General features: G+C 39.2%; 1 protein-coding gene across 1 annotated transcript; it reads right to left on the bottom strand.

The window, feature by feature from the left end:
• Positions 1-3,966: 3,966 nt before the first annotated feature.
• Positions 3,967-6,098, bottom strand: prok2 (prokineticin 2). The gene is made up of 3 exons (XM_012873827.3): positions 5,899-6,098; positions 4,633-4,758; positions 3,967-4,192 (listed from the first exon to the last, which is right to left on the bottom strand). The coding sequence occupies exons 1-3, from the start codon at positions 5,968-5,970 to the stop codon at positions 4,067-4,069; spliced, it is 324 nt and encodes a 107-aa protein (XP_012729281.3). The 5' UTR covers positions 5,971-6,098; the 3' UTR covers positions 3,967-4,066.
• Positions 6,099-18,510: the final 12,412 nt, after the last annotated feature.

Consider the following 18,510-nt stretch of genomic DNA (forward strand, 5'->3'; position numbering starts at 1 on the left):
TAATTAAATAACTTTTATCAGGGACTGGTGGATTATAGGGAAAAATATAATCATGATGATCTATGTTATTATTTGTCACAGTTTCTTACTGGTTTTGGAAAAGTGCTGAATTCATTCCACTCATAGAACAATTTAAAATTTTCTTTCCAAAATTTCACTAAAGCAGATAATATATTTTTCAGTTCTTTCTTTTTTAAAAAGTAGTAAATTTTTCTTTCTAATCCTAAAAGTGTATATTTGTGTGGTTTATTATACAAAAGCATTTGAACAACTTAGTAGAAAAATATCCCCTATTTCATAACTTTCAATAAAAACAGCAAAAAATTATTCTGTTTGCTTCAGACCTTAGCTGAGCAGATCATATCACAGAGACAGACCTGGAAGATGCAGCAACCAATGCAGTCTCTTCTTTTATAGTGATTTTTATTTATTGCTTGATAAGAAACCCGTACCCATTGATGTTACACAACTTTTACACATGAGCAAATTTTGCAACATTCTCAGTGTTACAGATGAATTTTCTCCTCCACTGTTTCCTGCATCCTGATGGTCATACGGAAATGAGAACATAGCCAAGTAAGTAACAGATATGACTGGTTTTGCCATTGTTTAAAGTGGAAATGTAAACAGGCAAACTCAAAAAAAGAATTGTTTTACTCCAAGCATTGTAGAAATATATTTTGATGTAATGGAAAACATAAAGCTAAATTTCGAAATACTAAATGTAACTGTTAAATAATTAAACAAAACTATTATTTTTCCGGGATGCTACATAGACTGCATTGTTCATCCTCTTATTGTAGTTATATCTAAGAGTGTAGCAGATAAACTCTGTCTCATTATAAATTTATGTACTTATTCTAACGGATATGAAGAATTTAGGAACGAAATAGGTCTTCATAGTCTTTTCCAAAGTTATTCCAAAAAACTAAATTGATTTGCAAAAGTATTCACACCCCCGGAGTTTTTGAATTTTGTCATGGAAAAATGAGCACAGTCAAAATGTTTTATCAGAATTTCATGTGACACATTGACACAAGTAGTTCATAACTCTGTATTCAAACATGTTGACTAAATACTTAGTAGAGCTCTCTTCCACTGCACAGGTGGAGGACTTTCAGGATATTTCTATACCGGCTTTCAAGTATCATGGAATCTTGTTCAGAAGCGATGGAAGGATTGAGCAGGAGATGGACTGATGTGTTGGTGAGCCGTGCTCCAATCTGACATGGTGAAAAAAATAACTAAACCTTCTATTCGCTTTAACCTACCTTCCAGCTCCAACCTGTATTCATGAGACATGGATCACGACTGAAAGAAGAAGGTTACTGATACATGTGGCTGAAATGAGCTTCCCTTGTATCTAGGTACAGCTTTGCAACAATGCAAATGCAAATAAAAATGTTACCAACATGAATCCACAACCCTGGGTGAAGCCAAGTGGTGCTCACTGCAGAAGCTCTGGTGGAGCTGAACCAGTGTCAACCCTGGTGAAAGGAAAATAACTAAAAGAGAGGAGTAACACTTCCTCCATTCAAAATAATAAAACAATAGAATATGTGTATGAATTAAATTAGATACGGAAAGAAAGCAGGAACGTTTTCTCTTCTGGGTTACAGGTGGATGTTTTGATTTATCTGGAGACAGACATTTTTGCTGTTTCCTCTTTGCACAGTAACTTAAGGTCACTCAGATTGGACAGAGATTGTCTAAGAACATACTTCTTTTTTTTTTTTTTTTGATTTTTACGGCACTAGTGGCTTGTTTTTCGAACAGTAGGCTGACAGAAAAGGGGGTACAAGAGAGGGGGAGAGACAAGCGGCAAAGGACCACAGGTCGGAGTCAAACCTGGGTCGGCCACATCAACGACTAAGGCCTCTGTACATGGGTCCTGCGCGCTAACCACTGTACCACCGAAGCACTCCCAAGAACATACATTTTTCAGTCCTGCCATAAATTCTCAGTGGAATTGTGGCGTGGACTAACACATTAATCTGCTTCGATCTAACCCATTGGACTGTGAGTCCGATTGTCTGCTCTTTTCATACACTGGGTCAGAACACACTGTCACAGGAAATCCCAGAGTGCAGACACAAAGGCAGGAGGTAGAGAGACTGGGTAAATGGCCATTTGTCAGCAACAAGAGCGACACTGGGGGACTGAAGGCTGGGCCTGAGTTAGGAGCCAGAATCAGAAGGACTCGGTTTCTGAGAGTTGAGTCAAAAATTGAAAATTGGCATGATCGAATGTAGAGAAACAGACAGAGATAATCAGGAAAACATTGACTGGAAGCAAGTCTAATTGCTGCTACAGTTGCTGATCTGACTTTGGAAATACTCAGAACTTGAAGTGGATCTGATAGAAATGCAGTGCAGCTGGTGGTCTGCTGCTCCTTCTCCACACCTCCCACAAAGTAGCAACTAAACACTCTGCAGAGAAGCTGCAGACAAGCTCCAGAGGCAGAATCGCAAGGTGGAAAAGGAAGGGGCGTGGGTTTAACTCCAAAAGCCTCTCATTCACAGTTCTCAGCAGTGCGCCCATTCAGCAGGTAATCACACATTTTTCAGAGCTCTATGTGGCACCTGCCTTTTATTCTACACCCTCATTAGCTCCATTCTCCTAAAGCATTAGTAGTCTTTTGATTCAGTAATTGCTGTGACATTAACTTACTCTGACTGCAGCTTTCAAAGTCTACTAAGTTCCCTCAATGTACCCGTAAAAGTATAACTTGCTTTCGTGATAAATCTCTGAGCCGCAGTCCTTTCATACTTACTGCAATTACCAGATGCCTGCTTACTCAAAATGACTAGATCTGCTCTGCTTCTGACCTGCGGATCTTTGAAATATTTCCATAATTTTTAAATGCAAAAAGACACCTACCTGCTCTTGTGTCTGTTTCTGCACAAAACGACCATTTAAGGGTGTTCCAGTGGTACAAAAGCTCTACTCTGAGATTCACCTGCAGACTCTTATGAATTTCAGTCTTCCTGACCAATTGTTAATAGGAATTATGCCTGTCCTGTTACTGAGTGATATCTGGACATATTGCAGGAAATGTTGTTGCTTTGTAGTTTTGTAGCATTGCATCAAAATGCAAATAACAGTTTTTGTAGACTCAGACTCACTTCCCTAAATCACTGTAAATAACTGGATGATGGGGACATTGTTACTTTGCTTAATTCTGCAAGACATTAAAAAGTTACATTAAAAGTCTGGAGCTATATGCAAAGCAAGTTAATTTATGTAGCTCACTTCAGCAACTAGGTACTTCAAAGTCCTTTACATGATGAAAACACAAGAAACGCAACATTCAAGTCATTTATTAAAGTTGTATAAAATGATTAATAAACTCAGATAAATTGTTGCTAAAAGGATTGAGTTTTTATTCTAGTATAGATTTACATTAAAGGAGTAATGACTTGAAACTGAAATTGAAAGAAATTGAATTTTAATACTTTGCCTTGAAAAACAAATGCCTCAGAAAAGTAGGTATTAATGAATAATTTTAATATGACCATTTCTTGTGTGGCGCCATCTGCTTTTAAGGTCAGATCATTATTCACCCACGGACACCCATTAAAATGCTCTCAAGGTTTTTCTTTGTACACAGTGCGGTCAGAGAGGTGCTCATTTTCTTATGTTATGTAATTTTCAGCAGATTAATGTTCCCTATTCGTGCTTTCATGGATAGAAGCTGAAAAGTTTGACAAAAAAAAAAAAAAAAAACGAGAGTCCTTCACAGCACCTGGTTTTATCAGGATGATTGGTTTCTATGTACCTTTAGACGGCCCTCTGCAGAAATATCTGTACCGTTTGAACTATTTCTCATTTTTGTTCCATTAAACCCACAAACGGAGAAGGAAATCGTTCAGAGATAAAGATAGTGGTAAAGGAAGAAAAGAGAAATAAGACCAGTAATGTCTTGTTTAAACATTTTAATTTAAGCAGAATCAACATGATGGTGAGTTTAGAAATATACCTCTATTCATATAATAGAAAAACAGGTTTTTACGGGAAAGCAGCGTACTTGTGGCACAGGTACGGCAAATACTAGACGTTCCGATCCTCAGAGGAAGTATTCTGGAGACTCATAAGGTGAGAGACATTTGGCTCTTCCGGGTCCAATGACCGTACACGACAGGTTGGGCAGGCAGGGGCAGGTGTGGTGGAGCCTTTTCCCAAAGAAAGGAACCTATGCGGGAGACAACGACACACCTCTAGTTTGAGAAGTTACTTTCTCTACAGGAAATAATAGATGCACTTTACAAGGTTCTTTTACATTTTCTATGTCAAAATGTCATTCTCTTCTATATTCAAATATTCACAGTTCTTAGGGCAATTATTTCTCCACGGGTGAGGATTTAAAAATGGAGTTTGCAATAGCCATGGATGGATGGAGGAATGGATGGATGGATGGATGGATGGATGGATGGATGGATGGATGGATGGATGGATGGATGGATGGAATACAATTTTTCCCACACTTGTATTTCCTTTATCCATGCATTTCGGAGCATACTTGAATCACTTTCCATCCTTTTAAGATAAGATAGGCACAGTGTTGCAGGTATGTGACAGCTTACTGATGACATCACGGAGCAGAGAGCACAGGCTGCTGCACCAGCATCTCACCTTGTGGCTCAGAGGATGGCACTCGGCTCCTTGCCGTCCCATGGGCATGCACATACGCAGAGTGGGGATCCATAAGCTCACTGCACAGCACATCCCTCCTCCACACTGAGAGTCCCTCTCACAGGCCTGCACACACGCACGGTTACACACAAGAGAGCAGAAACTGACCGGTTTACAACTTCCGAAAGAAGTACGGTAATCTTTTCTTGTTATCATTAGGTTTCACCGACTTTATTTAGTATTTATACAGAGCTTATAGAGGGACAATTTTATTGGCTGGTTCACAAATAAAATCAAACGTCGTCGACTCAAATGTTGTTGGTGGTTCCTCGGAACCAATTTAAAAGTCGTGCTTTTCAGGTAGTGGTGCCGAGGTCTCTACACTGCATAGGGTCACCAGTCTCTTTTAAGAAACATCTAAAGCCATTTTATTTAGACAGGCGTTTGTTTAAGCCTGTTTTGTGTTTTTAAATTGTTTTTGCTACTGTAAAGCACTCTGTGACATCAATGTCTGTGTAAGGTTGCTAAAGAAATAACATTTTACTTACTTAAGAATATATAGGATTTAATAGATACACTAATAAGAAAAGGCAGCGTGATTATATGTTCTAAAGAAATACCTCAGATTATTAGAGGATTGGTGTCCATTTAATTTTTTGAGTGTTTGGATGTCAAGCTGAGAGACAGCTCTCACTTCTGATGAGATGAAGGACGGAGGATGAGGACGGCAGTGATTTTAGGTGACAGACGCTGCTCTGTGTTTTATAGCTTCATCAGTTCAGGGCCAGAGAGCTGTGGTGACAGACACGGCTGTTCTGTCACCACACGACACCCGTGGAAATTCTCTCTATGTCATTTACAAGTGCTTTGAAATATAAAAAAGTTGTACTAATATGCATTTTTGGTATCAACTGTACTTGCAGTTTATTTCACATTTTTAGTTGTGTTGTGTCACTTTTCTTTTATTTTTATTCATAAATTCTCTTCACAGGATCTTCTCCATAATTTAGCTTTTAATAGATCCTAAACAGACAATCAACAGGTTGTGGGAGTGGAGTTTTCCTATTTGGATATTTTATGATGGTAACTTTTATTTTTTTGCTACTTGCAGACGGTTAAAGCATTACCTGTTAGAACAAATACAAGCAGTCAATGGAATTAAACACATTTCTCCTTCATTTTAAATCTACTATTACAGCAGAAGCGATGTATCCCATCAGAGCGTTCCAGTTTCCTCAGAAGACTCTACCTTCGGTTTCTACTTACCCCTGTGATGACAGCTGAAGATCCATGGGACACCAAGAACAAGGAGAGGAGCAGAGGGAAGAAGGACCTCATGACGAAGAGCTGACTGTGTTCCTGTCCCCTCCGGGTCAGGAAAAAAAATAAGGATGTTGCAGCGAACAGACCTCACTGCGTGTGCATCTGTGACAGACCGCCGAGCAAAGTGGCCTCCAAAGTCTTGTGTCGAAGGCTGGTAGAGGCTTATAAACCCATCCCGCCTTTCAGAAACTATGTGACTCACTCCCACTGGCATTCCCTTGCAAGAACTGTTAATAAGAAGACCAAGGTAAACGTTCACACGACAACGCGCCTGATGTTTTCAAGCTGGTGATGAAACACCGACACATGCTAAAGCTGACCCAAGATCAATGCCAACATATTCAGTCCAGGTTTGTTTCTAACTCCTTCCAGCATCCCCACCCCCCTGCTTCTTTCACCTTTTCAGGCTCCAAGGCCACGGTTTTGAATATTCTTTGAAAACTACTCACAGTGGTACTCACAATGAAACAAACTAAAAGGACATGAATTTTTACAGTCAGTATACATATAAAAAAGATTTGGTATTGCTGAGTTCTTATTTTAACCCTTGATGCCTTATTCTTTACTATTACAGTAATATGGTGTCATGAAAAACTATTTAACCCCCAGGAGATCTTGTTTATATATTTTTTTTGTCACACTACAATGTTTTAGATCAAACTATTTTAATGTGCAACAAGAAAACCCGAATAAATACAAAAGGCAGTTTTCAAATGATTCAAATTAAGATGAATAAAAAGCTCTCCAAATCAGACTGGGACTGTTGTTGATGTAACAGCTCTCTCTTGAAAATGAAACCATGAGTCTCGAGAGATTTTCTTGTATAAATATAGGATTAATAATAATTATAATGACTTGAAAAAAGCAACCACCCCCTGGTAAATCATGAAATTAATGTGATTCAACACGATTTTTTTTTTTTTTTGGAAAGCTGAGCTCAATTACATGAGCCACACATTTTTCTGCAACGCTTGTAGAATGAAGAAATCACTTAAATGGGCTGTCTAACACTATGAAGTGGTGCGAAAGATCTCAAAAAGCAAGACATAATGTCCCAACCAGATGAGAAACACAGTTGTTAACATCCTCAAACTGAAAAGGATTACAAAGCAATGTCTATTCTTTTAAGGACTCCAGTGAATCACAGTCAGACCGTTTATCCAAAACTGCGGAAAACGTGAACCAGTGCTGAATGTTACCAGGAGTTGCTGGTCTACTAAGATTTACTAGAGTGCATCAACGACTCATCCAAAGGACACAAAAGAACCCAAACAATATTTAAAGCCACAGAAACCTCACCTCCACCTGTCAAGGTTAGTGTTCACAGTGCAGACGGAGACCAGGCAAAAATTGTTCCAAGACCAAACCACTGCTGATCAACAAGAACCCCTTTGTGACATCTGGCTTTTGAGAAAATAATACATGCCCAGAACAAGACAAAAGTGGAACTTTTTTGAAGGCATTTCAGAAAAATAATGTAATACACAGTCATGGTATGGTCATGTAATGGGATTGCTTTGTTTGGTAAAGACCCGGACTGCTTACAATTAATGGAACCATGAACTCTGCTCCCTACCAGAAAATCTTGAAGCCCAATTTACATGACGCCAACTGTAAGATCGCACACCTCCCACACTGAAGTGTACCCCTGACCGAGCTACGCCCCGACAAACAAAGACCTTGTTAATGGTGATAATGAAGCTCACAGCATTAAAAGAGGCATTTTTTCCTTATCTACCAACATTAAGGCAAAAAAGTATCCAAACAAGTGGTGAATCATGTCAGTGAAGTTATTTTAAGATAACCACATACAAATAGTCATTAAAGCCAAAGTTAAAATAGCAAGCTTATATCCAACTTAAAATATATATTAGTAACTAAAAATAGTTACTGATGCCTGAAGTAGATGTTCATGCTGCAAAATCAAAATCCTGTTAACTGATCATGCCTGACAACAAAAACACATGCAGATGTCCAAAACACAGCAGAACTAGCGTCAAGCATTACCCTTTACTTTAACCAGTAAGTCTACCATGTTTATGAACAAAAATTGAGTTACCATCGTATGGTGTGAAATTCCTGCCAAAAACCAGAGGAGCGTATTAAGCAATCACAATAGTGCAGTTATTAATCCATCCATTAATCCATACCATTGTACCGACGAACATGTGGTAGTTCGCCGTCGATCGTTGGCCACATTTCTATCTTTTACATTTTACTAGATTCATTTTAGGAAAGGATTAAACGCCTTCTAAATGTTCGGGATAACGCGTGTCCGAATTGAATGTTCCCGACTAACTACGTTTAACCATTTTTAACCAATGTTTTTCAACAAAATCACTCTCTAACCCCTATTCGTTGTAACAAATTTATATATGTTACATATATATGTAACATATAAACATATATGTTATATGTAACATCCTGGGATCTGGTCAGAAGGAAAGGGCGAGCAGCTTCTGCAGGTAAGGGGCATTTCACTCTGGGACCAAACTACAATCGCTGATTGCTCAGTTACTGACGAGCTTCCAAGATTGACAGACAGGCGACATCCTGTAGGCCCACACCTCATCCTGGACATGTGCCAGGATCCTGTTTGTAGACTTCACAGGCCAGCTGACAGCTTTGTCAGGTCTTTTTGCCCCCATATCGCACATAAACACAATGTCTGTGTGCACAGTTTTTTCATACTCCGGAAATCTCTCATAAAGCTTTCTGTATTTAATGTTTGATATGTTCTATGTAGGTTAGTGAACCGCCTTTCTCAACTTTGTAAGAGAACAGGAAGCAGGTTAGGCAAATAGGGACATTTTTCAGTTGCTGTTTATCATCCAGTCCCTAACCTTTTCCCCATGCACTCTGGATTTGAATTTTATGCCCTCAGCATCTCTCTGAAAAATGGCACCCATTTTGTCATTACACGTACGAGGTTCCCTTGATCAGTAACGCTCATTTTAGAACGCCATAATGCATTTACTCTAAAATGACGTGAGCCAGCCATTTGCATTGTATCTGTTATCTATGGTGAGGAAGGAGGTAGCTTTGTGTCTCCCACTGGGAGCTCTCTGCCAGTTTATTAGATTATTTAATTATTTGCTTCTGTTAAAGGATTCAGGCTAATTAAGTGTTCCTGTATTAGAAATGCATTGGACTCGTTTTACTGTGATTTACTTAACTTTGTATTTACTCAGCATCTTATCCATTCCACGTCAGTTCAACAATTAATAAAATGCTTACTCTTGTCATCTTTTTTTCTAATGTAGTACCAAACATTTTACATTTGTATATTACAACATACCAAAATTACTCAGTTTTCCTGGTGTAAGCCTATCTATTTACATGGTGCACTATATTTGGTTGGGAACAATGACTATACCTGATTCAACAAATACAGTCATAAGAAATTAGACAAGGGCAGAATTACATGGGGAAGTTATATTTTTTAGGTGTGTCCCCTGTTCACCTGTGTGGATCAGCTGGTCCACTGATGCACCAAAACCACCTGGAGCTGCTGTGGGACCTGAGATGGTCCTCACACATTGACATCATCTGTAAGAAGGCTTGATGGGTTGAGTAGTCGTCTCGCAATCGTAAGGTTGTGGGTTTGATTCCAGCTTCCCCTTGTCACATGTCAATGTGCCCATGGGCACATCCCCAACCCCAAGTTGCCTACCGAGCTGCGTATCGGTGTATACATGTGTGCGTTAGTGAGCTATTGGGTGAATGTGGCTCTAGTGTACAGTGCTTTGGGTGGTCAGTATGACTGCAAAAGTGATATATCAGTTCAGTCCTTTTACCATTTAAGAAGTATGACCATCTACACTGCCTTCATTCAGTATGTCTTGTGCTCGTCCATCTCTCATGGATCGGCTCATACATGTATGGTTAGACTTTTCGAGGCACAGCTCCTCACTGCTTCACATTGCCCTTCTCCTGTGTATTTGAACTGGTGAGGCATAAATAAAAAAAAATCATACAGAAAACAAATTGATAGAACTGTCAAGTGGAAAAATGGATTTTCGCTTATCGTTGTCAGTATTTTACTCATCACGATGACAGGTGAGGTACTGCTTTATTTTCTTTTCGCCAGTTTTCCAAAACCTCATCTCAGATCTCATCTCACAACCTTCAGGCATTCATAATTGTGTTTTTAATTTTCACTTTGAAAATGTGTTGCAACAATGTTAAGCCAAACTAGCATGAAAATTCCTCAATCCAAAAAAAAAAAAAAAATTTGTGGAATAACATTTGTAAGTCTGTGAAATGGGCCAATCATTGTGTCCATTTTTTAAACTCTTCAGTTTTACCTCATTTAATTGCGCTCTGTCAGGATTCTCCTCATCACCTCTGTAGTGCGCTGCCTGTTGCTTCGCCAGGTCGACCCCAGATAATTTAACTCATCTACCTTTAATACCCTCCTTACAGATTCTTCGTCCCACTCGTCTTCCTCTGACTATCATTCCTCTTTTCTCCGGAGCATAGTGTACATCTACCTTCACATAGAGAGATAGAGCACCTCATGGAGATCTTGATTCACTGTGTGACTGAAGGGATGTATATACTCGCCTAACGTCACGTTTCTGAGCTATGGAACTGAAAATATAGCTGTCAGCACTGTTTGAGCCAAATCTGTCTTCATCACAGCTTGGCACGTCAAGATTGACAACTGAGTCATGCAGCCGGACAAGAGTTCAAGATGTAGCATAAATGCCACGTGTCGGTACAACTATTGTGTTGAACAATGAACATTCCACAAGACAAGGTTCATTAGAAAACCACCAATAAACTGGCTCGCAGCCAGATATGATCAAATAAAAAACATGACTTGATGCAGGTGAAGGAGCTATGTAACCTGCCCTGGTGATCTGTAAGCACCTTGTTCATCTCAGCTGTGCAAAAGTTAAGTCTGATGCTTTTATTGCTTTTATTCCTCATTTGTGCAGCTGTACATACTCGCTTTTCTCGACCTTTGTCTAAAATATTCCCAAAAATGTTTAAAATAGATTTTGTGTGCTTTTAAAAAAAAAAATAATACAAATTTGTAATTGTGCTCTTACCAGTATCTGTGATCCTGTGCATCCGGTCTGTAAAGGTGATTACAGGTTATTCTACTGACATTTACTTGTTGGTCTCCAGTTGGCATAAGACCAGGAGCATGGTGTATTATAACACGTGAGAAGCTTATTTCCTAGATGGTATCATGGTTATCACATCTTCTGCAGCAATGATCAGTGTCTTTTGGAACCTCATTCCATGGTATGCACGTATAATGTGTGATCTCTCTCTTTGTGCTTTAATGAATACCTTAGGTGCCTTTAAACTTCCTTTTGTGGTGTGTTGAATAGTCTACACCTCCTATATATACACCGTCTCAGTGTATATCTGCTATCTGTATGACTTGGTTCTTGGTGACAGAACCAAGAGGGAAGCCCATACATCCCACTACCGTTATCTTCTGAAGAATCCCAATTCCCTACCTAAGAGTGTGAACAGGTGAAATCAGATACAGCCAAGGTCTTTGTGCATACAGTTGCCTAGAGATGTTGCTGTAGAATTTCGACATGATGCCCCCCTCCCTGCCACTGAGTCAGATGCCTCGTGTCTTTTTCTATGAGCTCAGGGGCAACCAGGCCTTCAGGGACCGAGTCTGCTTGCGCCTCACCTTATACTCCTGAGCCAAGGGCTCAGCTCCAGTGCCGCCCGATGTATCTCAAGCACTGCCAGTGGAATCTGCAGCAATGTGTGGTCCCTGTGCTTTGCAGCACTAATCTCCCACATCTGCTTCAGCAACTGCAGCAGCAGCAGCTCTGATGTCCACAGCACCAGCACCAAATCCAGAGGCCAATTCTTTGCAGCTTTCAGCACCATCGTTAACATTCTCCTGTTTTGCGCTCACCGAGCTTCACTACAACTCCACTTTTTTTTATTTATTTACCAGGACAGTGCCTGTTGATAACAGTACACCTGAAACATGCCAGAGTCAGCCAAAGGTTAGTTTTCATCCGTAGTCCCCTTAAAAAAAGCATAAAATATTATATCTATTGTATATGGGTATCCTGTATGTAAAGTGAATATTTATAGAAGAAAATGTATGTTGTTTTTATGTTTTAAATACTTATTTTTAATGGCATCTGCTGAAAGTGAGTATTAAAAACATATGAATATGTACCATTACATCTAGGTTTTGTCAGAGGTGTGCAATCACTGTATGAGAAAGAGCTCACATGTATTTATTCATTGTTGTATTTGAGCAAACACTGGGACCCTCTGTGGGCTGACTCAGCCTTCATGTTGGAAGATTTCAGTGCGTACCTCCTGAAACAAGCAAAAAGTAGTCAAGGTGTGCACATTGTCACGTGCTTTCCCTTATTTAGCACAGCTATTATTGACAAATACATCTGTACAAGGTAAAGATTTCTGCAATGAAATGAGCCAAGGAAACCAACATACCAACAAGTATAAAACGTGTACTGAGGCAACTGCCCTTGGTCCACCTAAGATTAATATTTCTTTATGACCAAGCTGTTCTCCACAACGTGAGAGATTCCCTTAAACTCTGTCGTAAATTAGTACAAGAGAAAGGCAGTAAATGGTGTTGTGGTTCATGGCCATACATACAGTATAAAACAGAACAAAGAAACAACTGTTGTGCTTCTGAAAGATGAAAGCCTTTTCTGACACACTTTACTGAGACAAGTGATCAGTGTTTCTCCCATAGGAAAATATGATAATTGCACAGTGAAGAAGTTGGCCAGGGGTTCTCTAATTAGAACTGAACTGAGGCATATGCCAATGATACACTTTCCCACAGGCTTTCACAAAGCTATAGATGCAACTCAGATAGTTAGTCCACATATGTACATACAATGTCTACTGTTCAGCTTAATTGTATGTTGGCTACTGAACATGCATTACTATAAATAACTGAAAACGGGAGCTTGATTTGGGTTTCTGAGCTGATAAGGAAACTCTCTAAACACGTATTAATGTAACAAATGAAATTTGACGTCAGTGAAGAAAATTTACATTTGTAGTTATGCGAAACATTGTGCAATGCCTGTTATCAGCATTTATGTATTTTGGTGAAAATTACAAAATAACAGCTGTTTAGAGTACAGGCATCACTATAAAGAGCTCTGTTTATGTGAAAAGACAGCCAAGTACTGACATTTATTCTAAAATATAATGTGCAATTTATGTAATGTGTAGATCATGGGCCAAATTAAAACTATTTCTTAAACAAGACTGGCTTAATTAGTATTTTATGAAATGCCTAAAATGCTTAAAAAATATTTGGCAAAACTACTACAGGAGGCAATAATTTAACTCATGCATTTCTAAAAATATTTTATCACCAGATTTGATCGTAGTTTATGTCCAGTGTGTCTTACATGTGTGATACCGTAAGTGTTTTCTATGTTTCTTGCAGTAGTTTAGTTTCCCTGATGATTGGCCAGTCATATAAGTTTGATATTACATATCTCTACTAAGTGTAGTAATTTCATTATGTGAAATTACTGTTGTATATTGTTCGGATAAGTACCCTAATCCTATAAGTTAAATATAGTACCAATATATTAAAATTATTTTATCTGGGTTCACTGTCTGATGCATCACACACATGTTTCAATCAAAATAGATACAAATTATATGATGTTTAGAACTTTATTCTTAGCCAAAACTGCACGCTTCTCTCTCTCCTAACATGTTCTTGGCACTAGTGCTGGTCTGATTCTCCATCTGACACACCTGTGGAGCACCACCCCGTTCTCATTAGCCTTCACCACATCCGCTTGCACCTCTGACTACATAACCAGCTCTCAGACCAGTCACTAGTGCCAGATTATTATGAGCCACTAGTGAGTCTTATCCAGCTTTCTGAAGCCTGCCTGCCTGCCGATTCTGCCTCCTGATTCTCCTAACCTGCCTTACCCCAGTCAAACCTGATTGTTGTGCTACCTGAATTTATGACCTGCCTCTGTGCCCTGACTCTGCTCCAGGATTCTGTTTTGGATTCTCCCTGGATCTCTGATCACCTGGCTCTGACCCTGGAGCTGCTCTCTGGCTTTGGACTCTGGTTATTCCCCCTGATCATCCTGTTTGACTCTGCCATCATGGCAGACCTGTGCCTGTTTTTCGGCCACCGAGCTCCTGCCAGTCCCAGGAGTAAAACCCTGAAGGTTTCCCTGATCGGACTCTGGATCGTAATAGTGCATCACAAGCAACATATCCCACCAACAGGAGCCTGCACTCATCATCCCAGCTTGCTCTTGAATTGTGAGATGTGGTTCCTGTCCCAGATGCTGGTGATTTAACCGTGACTTGCAGCAGTTTACTCCTCAATAAACTGTTTTCTTAACATTATCTGACTTTATCTGGCTGAATTCTGAGTCCTCCGTTTCTGGTCATTACATCTCCAACTTCTAATTTCAACACAGTGGCGCCTCTGGTCTGAGGGAGTAACAGCAAAAAGCACCTTTCTTTCGTATATAAAGCTGAGACTTTGTTTTTGTATTTTGTTTCAGGATTTGTCACTCTTGCTTTTCAAATTGAATTCATTCCTAAGTTTTAAAATTCCTTTTGTTTTCATTCCTTACTTGAGCAGGTTATTTTCTGCTCTTAGGGTCAGTCTGTAGTTATGGTTATCTCTCTAGATCTTAGTTCCTGTTTTATTTAGAATTCTGTGTTCTTGAATTTTGTGTTCCCTTTACTACTTGGTTTCCTGTTGCTCCGTTGTCTTTTAAAACCTCTTGGTTCGTCCGCATTCCTTCCATTTCCTCAGTTCAACTTCAGTTTCTTGCTGTCAGTTACGTGCAAAACAAGTTATTTAGTCCTGCCTGCTTCCTGTCTATTCTCTGCATTTGGCCCCTCCACTTCACTGATTCCTGATACACTTCACACTTTGAAATTAGAAACCCATATCAAATTCCTTCCACTTCAAAGCAAGGCATTACTTTCTGTTGGGTTATCACATAGAATCCAAGTAAGATACACAAAGCTTTGTGGTTATGTGATAAAATGTAAAAAGGTTTGAGAGGTAGGAATAATTTTGCTAAGAAATGTCTGCCTTTCAGGATCTTCCCCTTTTCACTGTATCTTGCTGTGTCATCTTGTACTGGAATTGGAGTCCCACTAAAGTATGTTTACATCCCTCTGCAAACATGTTTGTTTGAGCAGGGATAAGAACCTAATGCACAGCTCCTTCTGGGAAGACTGAGCTGCATGTCAAACACTCTCAGGGAGCAAACACCCTTGGCATCCTTTTTGGGAAACCTGGAAAAGCACTTGTGGAGCATAAATATGCAGACAGGTTCATAGGTAGTGCTGCTGGGTGTTCAAAGTACATGAACAGAATTATAGTCGTCCAGTCTGCCTTTCCAATAGCAAACAAAACAGCACAGCTCACAGCACTGTTGTTTGTGATGGTGAAAATGAAGCAAAACTTACAATGGATCCTGAGGATTTGTTCCACAGCAAATCAGAAAACACAGCTGAACTTATAAAGAAAGCTGTTTACAAAGACCCCCTTACATTCTGACAGGAAAACAGAAACTGATGTTACCACTGCTGCCATTTTGTAAAACAATCACCATCTAACACAATTCTACTTTCAAATTGGTACCACACGAGGTGCCAAAACTCACAGTTTTTCAGCTCTAGTTAAAGGGGCAGGGAGATATATTCATATTTCCTTAAATCAAAGTCATGCAACTCCCATGTAGGGATATTCATGTACTGAATAAACCAAAGAAGTTCAAAGAACTTAAAGGTGAATAAACAAATAAAAACACTATATATAAGATTAGCTGACTGATAATGTGATGATTTAAAGGTCACAGCTACAATTTGTTTAAAAAAATAATAAATTTACAGATTAAATAAAAAAAGTATATAAATAACTGTTTTATCAATTTTGATGGGTACATAATATAGAAAAATGTACTGCTGGTTATGATGGCAACGTCGACACGAAAGGATTCTACACTGATAGGAATAGTAGGTTGAAGTCACATGAGACGAGCTCAGTTGTTGCCAGATCGTAGTAGCTTCATGATAGTGCTGAGAAATGGCTTCTTCTCGACGTTCCATTTCTCACATTCAAACGGACCAAAAAAAGAAGCAAATTCAAGGAGAACATCAGTCAAGCTTTTGAGCATTGGTGCTGACCTAAAGGTTGAGTCAGCAATTTATCCAGAAATATTATAAAATTATAAGCAACGCCCAAGTCTCTTTTTGAATAAATGTGCATGTGCAGGACCGTCTTACCTGCTCTTCCTCAGGGGGATGGCGTGAAAAAAATTTTCTGAAATCCACTATGCCCTTTTTTTTTCTACTGTGGCCTGTTCATAAACCTGTACACGGTTTGCTTCTTGTGACTCTCAGCCATTTTAGTATATGGTAAGAGCAGTGGAGCTACAATGAATGGCTGACACCAAAGCTAACCGCTGAGCTAACCGAATACATAAACATTTGAAGGCCTGCAGCTTTTTCTGTATATATAATGTATTGACTACTTTTAGGATGGAAGGACCATTTTACCCAGTATTAAACAAGTGCTTCTGAACAGGATTACCAACTATAGCTTTAAGAAAGAAAAGGGGCCAAGAAGCCATCTGGAGGTTGCCACTTTCCTTCTGGACAGGTGAGTTAAATGATTACTAAACCTAACCAAAGGTCAACCTGGCAACCGACAGCCTGCGGAGGATTTAAACTTGTATCTATATCTTTAAAAGCTTTTGTTAAAACTATTGTTAAAAATAATCACAAGACAGCCACTTTACATCACACAATGTAAATTCTGTGCAAAATAAATAAGAATGTTTTATGAGGATTAATTCTATGCACAAACAACTCCAGACCTAAATCCTACAGACAGTAAAAGTGAGCTTTAGGCTTTCTTATAAAGCATATCTGTGATCCAGAGTTAATGGTTGCATTGATGCATTCACATACCCACCACACAGGCACTGGTGAACATCCAGGGAACTGATGTTGAGATAGTAGACTCTTATGGGTCCCTGGGTGTTCACCTGAACAATAAACTGGACCGGAGTCACAACTCTGATGCCTTCTATCTGCTGAGGAGACTGAGGTATTTTGGAGTGCAAGGGGCCCTCCTGAGTCAAAGACCTTCTTTGACTCAAGGTGGCATCTGCCATCTTTAATGATGGGGTTTGTTGGAGCAGCAGCTTATCTAGGAGATGAAGTGGCTTTGGATAAGCTCACCAGACCCAGTACAGATGGTAGGAGACAGAAAGACTCTAGCAAAGATAACATCACTCAATATCTCCACATCCTTCCTCCCAACACCTGTTAGACTTGAGTGCCGGTATCCTGCAACTTTTAGACGTATCTGTGCTTCAGCATACCATACTCAAATTATTAGCAGAACTCTTGAGATCTGAACTCTTTAGCTAGACTGCATAAGGAAGTTACAGGACATCAATCCTAAAGACTACAGTTTGAGGGACATGATTTAGATAAAGAAACAAGGTCAAGCATGCTCCCCATTAAAGGTGTAGTAGGAGTGAAATATGTTAGGCTTGATACAATTTGCAGGTTACTCTTCGTAGAAAATAGTTGAAAACTATGTTTATTTCTGTTTCATTTTACAGTTATCCTCTACCCTGGGTTGGTATACAGCATAAAATATTTCTCAAATATATTACAGCTTGTGATTCTTAGATAAAAAATTTTTAAAAAGTTCAGGGGGTCTCTAAAGTATTTTAAAGTACTGTAGATTAGTATTTTCCATCTTCTGCAAGAACTTTTTAGAAAAGTTTGAAAGACAATGTTTTAGCTTTACCAGAAAAAAAGAAATAGTCATGTATTCTATCATTACTCTGAAAGGGGGGAAAAGCAGACTCATCCTGACTATTCAAACACATTTCTCTTTTTCCCTTTAATATCTTTAGAGAGACAATTTCCTCCCTGTAGAAGGCTATCACATGTATTATGCAAGATGCTGAGGAATAGCACTTTGGCTAATACCTTTTCATCTTCACAGCCAGTTGGAGATTCACTTTATTCTGTTTCCAGGAAACCAGATCCCCATTTTTCTTTTATTTCTGGAAGATGGTATAAAAACATGAAATATTTTTAATAATAGAACCCACTGTATGCTTGATGACAGTGGACTATTCTCACTGTGCAAGCAAGGGTTTAATGCATTCATTTATCAGAGCTATCGGGCCAGATTTGCCTAGGAAGATCCAGCTGAAAAACAGGATGAATTGCTCATGTTTATTCAAGATGTAATAACGGAGAATTTCTTTCAGTATTTGCACTACCAATAACAAATAAGTACCACACAAAGGACCTCATCTTCAAAGATTCCAAATAAGGAGCGCTAAATTGCATGGGTAAAAAATAAAATGCACATGCAATAAGTGGCCGTGTTGCGGGTGTTCTACAAAGATTGTGTCCACACATTGGATGAGATGTGCAAAACCAATTCGGTCCATCCTATTTAAATGAGCTGCTGGTGCTCTGCCTTACATGGCCCTCTGTGGGAGCATAAAAGCAGACGGCAGCCAGCATTACACTGCCACAATC

This window comes from Fundulus heteroclitus, chromosome 20 (assembly GCF_011125445.2).
Source record: "Fundulus heteroclitus isolate FHET01 chromosome 20, MU-UCD_Fhet_4.1, whole genome shotgun sequence".
In the NCBI taxonomy this organism is placed as follows: Eukaryota; Metazoa; Chordata; class Actinopteri; order Cyprinodontiformes; family Fundulidae; genus Fundulus; species Fundulus heteroclitus.

Bases quoted from the DNA above. Each gene is read 5' to 3' on its own strand.
- prok2 (XM_012873827.3), bottom strand. From the start codon at position 5,970: ATGAGGTCCTTCTTCCCTCTGCTCCTCTCCTTGTTCTTGGTGTCCCAT. The intron at 4,759-5,898 runs GTAAGTAGAAAC...GCGTGTGTGCAG, and splicing joins CTTCAGCTGTCATCACAGGG to GCCTGTGAGAGGGACTCTCA. The intron at 4,193-4,632 runs GTGAGATGCTGG...TCTCCCGCATAG, and splicing joins GCCATCCTCTGAGCCACAAG to GTTCCTTTCTTTGGGAAAAG.